We start from the raw sequence: 12,185 nt of genomic DNA, 5'->3' as shown, positions 1-12,185 counted from the left end.
GAGTACAAGACAGGATGAGTTACACTGTCTCATCTTGGGAATTTAAGAAATAGCCAATATGCCTACTGACGGGTTTTTTGGGAACTGGGAGGAAACTGCAGAACCTTGAGGAAGAACACTTTGACTCAAGGGTGATGTTAACATTTATAGACAGTATCCCAAGCTCAGAAGTTTTGTAAACATTATAAAATCCTTCACTGTAGCTTTAAGCTGTCAAAGAAATCAGACAAAAAATGCATTGAGATTCGCTGAAACTAAATTAAACAAACTTGTGGACTAACACTGAAGGAAAACAAGGTTTCTCAAGATAATTTATGATTTTTCTTTGACAAAAACTATAGAATCTGATTTTCTGATCAATCTTTTATATGCTGTTATTTTAAGAACTTCAAACCATCTCAGATGCATGACTGAAATTAACCAAATCTTAAATGAGTTTCAAGTAATAGGAGAACAGGTCCAAACTAACTGAAAAATTAGAACCAGTTTATTTGCTGGTTTAAAGTAACTGATTGATTTAATTCAGAGTAAAGCTTAATAATCGCTGTCCAGAATCCAGTGTTTACATATCCACTGAACTGAAATGTTGTAAATCCAGGACTAGATTTAATCACAGGTCAAGTCCCAGGGACAAGAGCTGTACCACCCTGTATTTAATATTTAAACTGAATTTATTTATCTGCTCAGGCGGCTCAAGAGTGCCATACTGGACTAAACGGAAAGGTTTAGTTCGAGGGAAAGGCACAAAATTATTACCTTGGTCCTAGAAATCCTTGTTACACAAGTTTTGAGACTTACCTTAGAGGATCATCATAGTTTACTACAGTATAGTCACTTCAGCAAGTCTAAATGGTCCAGTCAGGTCTAGGTTATAACAATGAATAAGTGCACTAAAGGAGCTATAAGCAGACCCTGTAAAAGGAAAAACATTCCAGACAGTTTCAGTCATCAGCTTGGTGCCAATTCTTTATTACCTGTGAGTAGCATAGACTTTGCTAAAATCAGCATAAGAGCTTTGTTACAGGACAGAGAGAGACAAAGAGGTGACGTGAGAGTGATATTATACAGTATGACAATGCTTCTGTGATCAGGGTGAATTTTACAGTGGTGAAGCACCGAACAGTACCATGACATGAACATGCGACAGCAACACTGACGACGCCCCCTTCCGCTCCAGGACAGCAGAGTGCATAGAACAACTCCGATTTGCTGTTTGCAATGTAAGACTCAATTCTGGACACCCCAAAGCACACAGGATGCCTACAACAAAAGAATGCTAGTGTGGGTTTTTAAGGACTGCTTAGTAAAATATAACATCTGTATGTATAAATATGTAACTCAAGATTAACCGTGATTTCTCTGCCATGGGAAAGAGGACTCCTGATTTCTTTGCTTTTATTAATTCAGGAATCCATACATATTTTTTTTTAAATGTCGTCTTTTTCTGGGAGGGTTTAAGTTACAGAAGGGAGGTACTAAGAGTGAGGCATTAAGACAAAGACCAATTCCAACACTCAGACACAAGCCTTCCCTCCTTACATACGCTGACTCTAAAAGAAGAGGAGGTTTGTACCGAGTATTGTACTGCAGTCAGTAGTTACTGAGTGAGACAGACAGCATTTTCTCCGCTTCTCTTTAGGACAATTAAACCATACTCACAAACATTCCAAACCATCGCAGCTCACGACACCAAAAAAAAAAAAAAAAAAAAAAAAAAAAAAAAAAAAAAAACCTACACTGTACACCCTTTCAAAAGAATTTTGGATACACGGGTATCAGATGAATTCACATAAATGCAATAATGGCATCGGATTTGCCAGTAATTTAGATCCAGACTCCCTATAAGCTCATGTCCGACCCTCCTCCATTAGCTGAGTCCTTTTACAAACCCGAAATTGAATGGAATCACATCCTCTTAGTAACATTGATAGAGCAAGTTCCTTGACTTATTTGTGGGTTTTTTTTTTTTTTGTTTGTTTTTTTTGTTTTTTTCAGGGATGGGGGGTCTCCCTCTGATTAGCGAACAGCATGTGGTTTTCTTTTTGACCGGTTCTGCGTTGAGAGAGAGGAAGAGAGCTGGAACCAGGCACGTTCTAGGCGTTCTGCATCTCTTTGCCGATCTTGTAGCTGAGAATCTTGTTCCAGTCAATCTTGGTGCGGGTGACGGGAAGCTGCCTGCGCAGAGCTTTGAAGGTCGTGTCTGACATTGTCTGGTAGTTCTCACTGATAGCCGTCTATTGAGAAAAGATGTATACCGTAAAGTTACTACCACCTAAATGCCACTGGTAAATTTGATTTTATAGATAGATAGATAGATAGATAGATAGATAGATAGATAGATAGATAGATAGATAGATAGATAGATAGATAGATAGATAGATAGATAGATAGATAGATAGATAGATAGATAGATAGATAGATAGATAGATAGATAGATAATCTCTATCTATCTATCTATCTATCTATCTATCTATCTATCTATCTATCTATATAGAGAGAGAGAGAGAGAGATTATAAAGACAATTACCTGGTAATCATTCTCTGCATTTTCAATGATTTTTACAAATTCCTTGGCAGTCGTCTCTTCATCCTGGAAATAAGGAAAAAACAACTCATACTTCATACCGTACACACACACACAACTGGTCCGAGACCAAAAAAATCCTGGTGAAAGGGTATAGGGTATGTGTGTTTACTCACAGTGACTATGATAGACTCTTCCACCTCTTTATGACTGACCAGCTGCACATTGCCATCCTCATAATAATGCACCTGTCACAACACAATCATCAGTGAAGAAATTCACACACCATCACACGTAATCATCAACCTAGTGTTTGTTTCAGAATAGCTGACATTATATAGATTAATATTAAATGCTAAACATTAGGTCAACTAAAGAGTAACGACAACTGCTTTAAGATTAAGTCATGCTTTAAAACAAGTAAATTCACTTATCTATTCAACTTAAATCTCTTATCTTGGTTGGATGGACAATTTTTAAAAAGTGATCCTTACTTCACCGAACAGTCACCTGTATCAAATTCTCACCTGGATTTTCAGCACTCCCACCACCTGAGAGGAAGGCTGGTTGATGGTGAACTTCCATTCTGACCTGCAGCGCCCGTTCCTGTTTGCGTATGCACAGGCAGACAGACGCACAGACCGTGAGAAACCATGGAAATCAAAATAAAAAAAAAAATCTGTCAGCTGTTGTATGCATGACAGAATCCAAATGAGAAACAGAACTAAACTAATAATAACTAAATTCCTGCCGTAAACAAAATCTAGACTTGTAAACAAGGTCAAACAACCAACAATATATGAATAGCAATTTTGCTAAATTTCTTACCAGAAGTTTTTAGGCTGAAACTGATGTCCCTCGATGCAGGCAATAATGGTCTTCTGACCGTCCACGGTTTTTCCATATACCTGTTCAAAACAAGTGGATTAAAAACATCCTACTACAGTAAATACGGACACTGAGGACAATTAAGATCATTTCTGCGATCCAAAAAAATACTGCAGAATCAAATAAATGGTTTTATGATGTTTAATGCAATTATCAAACATGCTTGAAAGGAAAAACATGCTTGAACCCATCCCCAAATAAACAAACAAAAACACAAACAGTATATTGTACCGTGCACACTCCAGTAGGGTAATGCTCCTTGACGTAGGCACTAAGTGCAGTATCACAGGCGTCCCTCCAGGAGTGCAGGGCGGTCTCACCCTGGTAAGGCTGCGGATCACTGGCCTCTTTACGCAGGTGATCAAAACGGAACGACCTGTGGCTCCGCGGGTCAAAGAAGCGTCCCTGACCCAAATCCCCATGCTCCGTAATCAGAACCTATATACAGCAGGAGAGGAGGAAATGAGTAATGACCCGTCTGCAAACAGTGTTTTAGGACTAGCATACATCAAAAGAGGAAGTCAGTTTATAGAAGCCTGACCAATACTATAAAACCTGCAATACAAGTTTTAATATCTACATAATAGCACAATACAATGACCCATATAATAACGACTGAATAAAGTTTCATGGAAAATAACTTTTAATCTCGAGGGTAGGCTACCAATAAGATGGGGACAGATGCATAACGAGCTATAACTGGAGTAGCCATACAGACAAACAAGCACTTCTCTCAACAAAGAACATTTTAGTAATTAAAAAAAAATTAAAGTAATTTCTCAAACAAAACATAACTAGGTAGAAACGATTAGATGATGAAAAAGAAAATTACCCCCACAGGCAGAGTAAAGTCTGGTAAATAATGAATGAAATAATCTATAAGGAAGTCTAAAGAAGGAAATCCTTGTGCAAATGAATAAATTCACAGTGTTCCATCTCACGGTGTCATATGACCTGCTTCTAAACCGGGCGAAGCTGGAATATTCCTAAATGAAGGAACTGTGTCCTGAGGCATACGTCTGAGGTGAAGTAGTGAAATAAATACATCTCTATTTTCATCATTACTGAAACTGTTCTACACAGACATCAGTATTTAACAGGGAGACAAGTGGCTTATCTTATCATATCATATATATATATATATATCATCATGTTATCGCTTCACCCAGTATACACATTGGCCATTATCAGGTATATCTACCATATAGGGGTAAACAACAACAACTGACTCAAACTCCAACTGTGAATAGCACTAGATGTCACCCTATAAATCAATGGAAAGTGACCACCACTAGCCAGATATTATTTGGGAGGATGACTATTTTGAGCACAGCAGTGAAACTGAAATGGTAGTTTGCATGGTGCTGGTGTACAGGTTTCAGAAACACCACTAGTGCTATGCATATGCTTAAAATTTAGCAACATGCAACACTGCTGGTTAAAAATTGCAGTTAAATGTAAAAGGGACATTTGTTAATTACAAACTTCAACTAAAAAAATCCAAGAATAAATCTAGCCTTATTTCATTATAAGTATTTTCCCCCCAAAAAAATCAGAATTTAAAGTCCTAGATAAAGTTTAAGGCATCACAGACCATTAATTAGACTCATAAGGCGGAAAGGAGGATCTTTACTTGGTGGCCTATTCAGCAAGATAATACAGCCCCGGTGATTATCCACATAGAAACATTATCTAGTCTACCCTGTAGGTGTAGAGTTAAGAGTAATTTCTAACACGTCATTGCTGTCCATTTCTGACCAAGGGACTGCTGTAACTACTGCCCAGATATTTGAGTAGGTTGACTATCCTGAGCTCAGTACTGTGAGAGTAATGTGTTCCCAACTGCTATGGTGAGGAACAGGTTATAAGTGTGTAAAACAACAAGAGTTAGTGAGTAATGGTGAACTCTGCAGTGACATTGTTATTTAGTATAATGCCCGCAAAGCTGACATGTTCTGGGCTAGTAATTTGTGAAAGTTATATTATGTAATGTCCAAATTTGCCCATTAAATCCTATGAGAATTTTCCTATAAGAATTTTCTGATACACAGGCCAGCCACATTACAAATAACTCTTACCGACTCCTCCGAATTTTCCAGTTTTACAGGGGTAAATTGATCCATGTTATACTGGGCAAAGGCACTGTAACAAAAGTAGAGAAAGGGGAAAATGAGACGAGACAATATTGCCAGGTTAAAGAGGAATATGAGGAGTGAAGCAGAACACTTACTGGGCTGCCCCCTCCCTGAGGAGGTTGTCATTGTTGAGTAGAAGCCGCACATCTATACAGAAAAAGTACAATATTGTCTTAATAAAAGCAAGTCATTGCTAGTCTTTTACAGTAAAAAAAAAAACAAGGCACATGCAAATATTTTAAAGCAAGAATAATCCTAAACAAAAAATAAGCTATACCCTGTACCTTATCCCAGTGAATAACACCCTCTGGGACACTCAGTGGAAAACTTACCGTTGAACACTTCGTTGAACTCGCCAGGTGGAGCATGGGTAACAAAGTTTGCTGCTATGCGGACCTGCACAAAAAGCAGAGATAATATTTAAAATACTGCATAAAAACTTTCTAATAGCAATGACTCCGCGAGAAAAGTTACTCTACAGGCACACTCTCCATGTCCCAAGGGTGTGTGGAGTTAATAAATAGAATTTGCTGGAATCTCGCTGAGAGTGAAAGGCACTATGTGCTTCCTGAAACTCTGCACAAACCAAACTAGTCCACACAAACATACGCTTTTCTTCTGAGCAGGTTTGTGGTTCCATACAAAATAGACAGTGTGGATAAATATGCCAGTTTTGCATTGTAGTATCTATAAGGCATATTTTTTGATTCGTCATGTTGAGATCAACAGCAGCACTGTTTTGTTTTTTTGTACATTTTTAATTTCTTGCTTTTTCTCTGTCTCTGTATAGTGAACTAGTGATTCTAGGGCATGCAGAAAAGTACTTTATGTTCATGTTGTCAATACGGAATGACAAATGACAAAGGGCTTTTGACAAATGTGTCACCCAGCATGCATTTCTGGCATGTGATATATCTATCATTTCTTGTTGGGGACTGAAAACACTACTGCTGCTAAGGCATAAAAACTACCATTTCAAAATAACCCATGATAGCGCAGACTAAACCTTAGTGTTTAGATGCTTTCTGCCAGACAGTTCATTAAAAAATGTCATTTTCATACACATGAAGTGAGTGCTATAGTGTGCAGCCTATCAGACCAGTGAGTTGAACAAAGAGGAAATGGTTAGCACATTAAAACACTGCATTCAAAATAATCATACAGGAAAAAAAATACTAAGTTGTTTGAGAACTTCCCTTCTTTATTATCTTAAAGCTTTTTTTTTTTAAAGTTATATACTTATATAATCTTTATAAATTAAACAAGGTGGCACCATTTATTTCTGTGCAGTTACATGATAATGATTTGCATGCCATTGCTTGCCTTCTGTTTCTGTAAGACTTACAATTATCCTCTTTGTACATATATTACAAATATTTCAAACATCACACACATAGAGAGGAAGTGGGAGATGTAAATCTAGGGTTTGTAAAACAGACAGCCACATCCAAAATCACTGAAGTGTCCAAACAGAGTAACAGCTCAAAGGCATTTAACTTTCAAGACTCATATTACCACTATTTCTTCAGCCTATTCTGCTCACAGCACTGACCAAGAAACTGAACAGATTTCTATCCAACTGTGAAGTGAGAGCTATAAAGAGAGGAAGTGTGACTGCACCTTCAATCAACAAACGCACCAACAAGGACCGAGACTACAGCCGAACTGGAACACACAACAGACCACAGTCAAGCCTCTGATTAACCCCATACTGATCTTATTTTAACATGAAGGAACGAAGAGTGAAGCAGTAAAGAGAGTCGGTGTCAAAACAGGTTTCTCTAGACAACACGGCAAAAACTGGTGACACAAGATGCAAGCTTGTATTTCATGCCTTAGTGGAGTTAAATAAAGGGAATTCGGCAGACATTCTAGCAACGAGATCTTATTTGGTGACAGGCATACGTTAAACGACAAATTTCTTGTACACGTCTGATATTTAACCTCAACAAAGATATCCATTTGTTAAAAAAAAAAAGACGAGTACACAGCTTAGCAGTTCACGCCTCTGTTTTCAATTCACAGTATTACGAACGGCTTTACACGTTATCTCTTAACGATAAACAAGATAAATCACGTTGGTGATGTTACGTTACATTATTACGATGCCCGTGTTTACATTTATTCATCTGAAAGACAAAAGAAGGAGGAGAAATTCAAGCATTTAAGGGTTTTGTTTAAGGGCCCTGCGGATCAAGAGAGTTAGATCTCAATAAACATATTAGCAAAATATATTTCATTAAAATGTATATATTCATTTGGACTTAAAGCCATCATCATCATTATTATTATTTTCCAAAAAGATAAAGCTTAAGGGCCTATATACAGTGGCAATATTGATCTTTAGGCAGAACTGCAATATTCATCCAGAAGCTTCACTTTTTATTTATCAAGGAAATCTCTAATCAGGAAAACTGTCATGCGCTTAAGCTTTAGTGTTAGTTACTTCCTAGAAACACATCCTGCTAATGGCTGCATACAAGTCGTCAGACGCCATGACAAACCAAACAAGATGTATTACTATTTGTACAAGCTGCCAGCTAACTCCCACAACTCTGGTCAAGTCGAAGTAAATTTCCAATGTAAACGTGTTAGCTGGCTAGTTTAAGGAGGGCGAGACGTGTGTGTGTGTGTGGTGGTGGGGGGGTTAAATCTTCAATAATCTTCCGTCACTGGGTGGGATATAAATTAAAAGACACGCACTCCATGTTTGTAAGTAGGTTCTCAGCGAAATCAAACCCTACAGTAGAGTGAGAATAGAAGGGACTATTTATGGCAGCCTAGCTAGCTAGAGACTCGACGCTACTTCCTGTACAGTTAGTCATTTTGACAAGTTAAGGCGAGCTAACGCCCGGCTAACAACTTCGGCTCCGACGCGTTCAATCAAAGCAACGATTCCCGGAACACTCGGTGCATAAACCGAAAAAAACAAAGAAAGATACTCAGCCACATCCACTGGCGGAGAGATCAGCTGAAACAACCGCCATATAAAAGCAATATCTAAATAAAGACGGATAAGTGCTTCGTTAGCAAAACAAGAAGTGTTTACCACTAGGCTGGGCATTCCCTAGACGGGCAGCTACTGTGTAGCTTCCTGTGTGAAGCTAAGTAAGCTAACTAAAGCGCTAGCCGGCTAAACGCGATCAGATTTCTTCCAGAACATCAACGTAATTAGCATGCGCTGTTAGATATCGCTTTAGTAGCTGCGGAATATGAGATATATGACTTTCTATGCCTCTAGAAATATGTTAAATAAAAGAAAAAGCCTTTACCTTCTCCTCGTCGGAGAGCGGTTCCTCAAAGTCGGTCATCTTAGCTCTAGCAGACCAGCCTCAAAACGCAATGCATTCTGGGAAGCAGCCTGTCACGGCCATTACCATAATAGGTCAGGAGATTCTGATTGGTCCAGAGCGACCAGAGCGGCAGAGGAGCTCATTACTGTCAGCGAGTCGTCTGTCAAAAATGAAACTAAAATGATGGCGAGTTATATCAAATAGATTTAAATTCTTTCCTGTAATGTTCCCTACTTTTAAGCTGTTTATTTCGGCGATGGAATTGAAAGACAATAGTGGGCGAGGCTGTTGGAGAAAATACATATCTTTTAACACAAGAGAAATCTAAACACGATTGAGCTAATTGCATTCCTTAATAGCGTGCCGCGCGGCGGAATTCTCCATTCTGATTGGTCAAGAGATAATGACAAATCTGAAAATATTTCCGCCTTCCTTCAGCCTTTATTCTACACACCTCACCTTCACGCCCCTTTCTTTGGACAATTTATTATTATTTGTCTTCCCCAAGTCAGATGTTATAGTGCTTTAAAAGAAAAAAAAGAGAATTTTATGCTTAGGATTTAAGCTACTGTCATCATTTTATGGTTTGAACAAAAGTTTGGTTTCATTCAAATATTCATTCAATTGCATTTTTATATTAAAAAAAAGAAGAAGAAAAACCCCTGTAATAACGTGGCCTGTTTATTGTAGCAGTTGAGTCTTAACCAGCATTTTTTTTTTATCACTTCATTATCAAAGCTCACACTCTGGTTAATTTATTAGAATGATCTTCATTCATGTATTAAAACAGTCAAAAATACATTTTGCAGTGTATTAAATCTAATTAAAGAAGGAAGGCTTGAGGAGTCAAAATTCAGTGGGATCCAGAAAACATCACTAAAATACTGATCTTTCACAGAGTTGGAAAAGAAGAGGTAAGAAAAATATGTCAAAATGTTAAGAATGGATGGGCGTTATAGCAATAAAGAAAATCTTTAAGGAATGGAACACAAAATCCAACCAGACAGTGAAGGAAATATAACTTTTAAAAATATAGCTTGAAAAATAATTTTGGCCTACACTTATCGACCATTTTTCTTGTAATAGTAAAGAGTCTTATGTAAAACCTAATTTAAAGCAGAAGAAGCTGGGGCTTAGAGGTGGAATATATGAAAAGTGTCCTCTGCTAAAGACAACGAAACATCTAACTTACATTGTCTTGGCTCATTTACGATGCTTTTACATTTAGTTTGCATTCACTTTAAATAATTGCAAGTTCGCAGACATATCTTCTGTTCTGTTTTGAATGATCACTTCATTTATGCTATGTTGGTGCAGCTTTTATGGAATTTCACAGATCAGGCATAACATTATGAGCAGTGACAGGTGAAGTGAATAACACTGATTATCTCCTCATCGTGGCGCCTGTTAGTGGGTGGGGTATGTTATATTGTGATGGCTAAACAACTGGATCAGAGCATCCACAAAACTGCAGCTCTTGTGGGGTGTTCCTGGTTCCTGGTTCCTGGTCTGCAGTGTCAGTATCTATCAAAATTTGTCCAAGGAAGGAACACTGGTGAAATGGCGATAGGGTCATGAGCGGCCAAGGCTCACTGATGCGTTGGGGAGCAAAGACTGGTCCGTGTGGACCGATCCAACAGATGAGCTACTGTTGCTCAAATTGCTGAAGAAGTTAATTCTGGTTCTGATAAAAAGGTGTCAGAATACGCAGTGCATGATGGGTCAGGGCTGTTTTGGCAGCAAAAAGGGGACCAACACAGTGAGTATTAGGCAGGTGGTCATAATGTTATGCCTGGATGGTGTATGCTTCTATGCATTCCTTTGAATTGTATTTTGTAGGGATTATTATTATTATTATTATTGTTATTATTATTATTATTATTATTATTATTATTATTATTATTATTATTATTATTATTATTATTATTATTATTATTATTATTATTGTTATTATTATTATTATTATTATTATTATTATTATTTATTATATTTATTTAAGCTTGCTGCCAATTGTAAAAAAAAAAAAAAAAAGTGAATGTTATTAACAGGATATGAGTAATAATGGTACATGTTTCTGGTTACATGGTTTCTTATGTTGAATGTGTTTCAGACACATGATGATAAAGAATATACATACATTTTAATTTAGTTGTTTAGTAGGTAGGTTTAATTTAGTAGGTGTTAAAGAAGGTGCTACAGATTTGTGTATTTTAATGTGATGTACTATATTATCTACTTTCCTACAAGCAGAACCTACATACCATTTAATGTATAGATTGAACAACCAGGAGGGGTCGCTGTAGATCTGTTTATAGATGTGTAAGGCCATTTGTAATGCTGGTTTCCCTTGCAGAATAATGTATTATTTTATTGCAAGGCTCATCTTTTTCTGAGTAACCTGAAATAATTGACCTACTGCAGAATTAAAGCATAAGTAATTTATATGAATTTAAGTGGCCCCCAGGGTTAGTGGTTTGATTTCCACCTTGACCTGGTGCTTCAGAGGATTCCTCTGGGTAGTCTGGTTTTCTCCCCAACTCCAAATACGTGCATCAAAGGGTGAATAGCATCTCTAAATACTCTGTAGTATGTGTGAATAGATGTGTGTGTGTCCGATGGGTTGGTCCCTCATCCAGTGTTTGTCGTGCCCTGAAGCCCTGAATCCCCTGGAATAGACTCCAGGTTCCCTGCAACCCTGTGTAGAATAATCAGATGGATGGATGGATGGATGGATGGATTTGAGTACAATCCAAAAGCACAATAGGTAAAATCATGTATATTCATTGAAGACATCAGAACATTTAGCATCAGATAAACAGTACATTAATAATAGTTGAAAATCCATCCAAAATTAAAACAAACAAACGAGTTCGGAGAGTTACCTTTTGATAAAAGACTTCTTTTGTTCTGAATATGACTAGAGGAAAGTATTTGAAGTAGACGGAGAAGGAGAGAAGCTGGATATCTTGATATTAAGAGAAGTGGTAAGGGATTAGTCCTCAACTTTAAGGCCTTGGAACTAATCTTTCTGGAGAAGAGAGAGACAGTGAAAGACATGCACTGGGAGAAGAGAGAACACCTCTCCCTGTTGTTCATGATTGTGTAATACACTATGAAAACTCATCTGTGTCTATTCATTCTCCACTGACTGCCAGCAGAAACTCAAAAAGCCTATGTCTTCCTCCAAAACTGACCTGGTTAAGACTGTTTCACTGTGTTGTGTGTGTGTGTGAGTGTGTATTGGAACATAAAAGAATTTTTACATATTTCTTAACCCTACCCGTTGCGATTTGTGGGCCCAGTGGACGTCAACACGTGACATCAGACGGAGAGGGTGATATCTCC

General features: G+C 37.7%; 1 protein-coding gene across 1 annotated transcript; it reads right to left on the bottom strand.

The window, feature by feature from the left end:
- Positions 1–1,384: 1,384 nt before the first annotated feature.
- Positions 1,385–8,916, bottom strand: capza1b (capping actin protein of muscle Z-line subunit alpha 1b). The gene is made up of 10 exons (XM_058390253.1): positions 8,820–8,916; positions 5,880–5,943; positions 5,643–5,694; positions 5,491–5,554; positions 3,644–3,850; positions 3,353–3,432; positions 3,052–3,130; positions 2,701–2,772; positions 2,528–2,590; positions 1,385–2,234 (listed from the first exon to the last, which is right to left on the bottom strand). Exons 1-10 carry the CDS (start codon positions 8,856–8,858, stop codon positions 2,094–2,096), a joined length of 861 nt encoding a protein of 286 aa, XP_058246236.1. The 5' UTR covers positions 8,859–8,916; the 3' UTR covers positions 1,385–2,093.
- Between the last annotated feature and the right edge of the window lie 3,269 nt (positions 8,917–12,185).

The sequence above is a fragment of the Hemibagrus wyckioides genome, linkage group LG05 (genome assembly GCF_019097595.1).
Source record: "Hemibagrus wyckioides isolate EC202008001 linkage group LG05, SWU_Hwy_1.0, whole genome shotgun sequence".
NCBI classification, from domain to species: domain Eukaryota; kingdom Metazoa; phylum Chordata; class Actinopteri; order Siluriformes; family Bagridae; genus Hemibagrus; species Hemibagrus wyckioides.
This window is presented reverse-complemented; position numbering and strand designations above follow the sequence as displayed.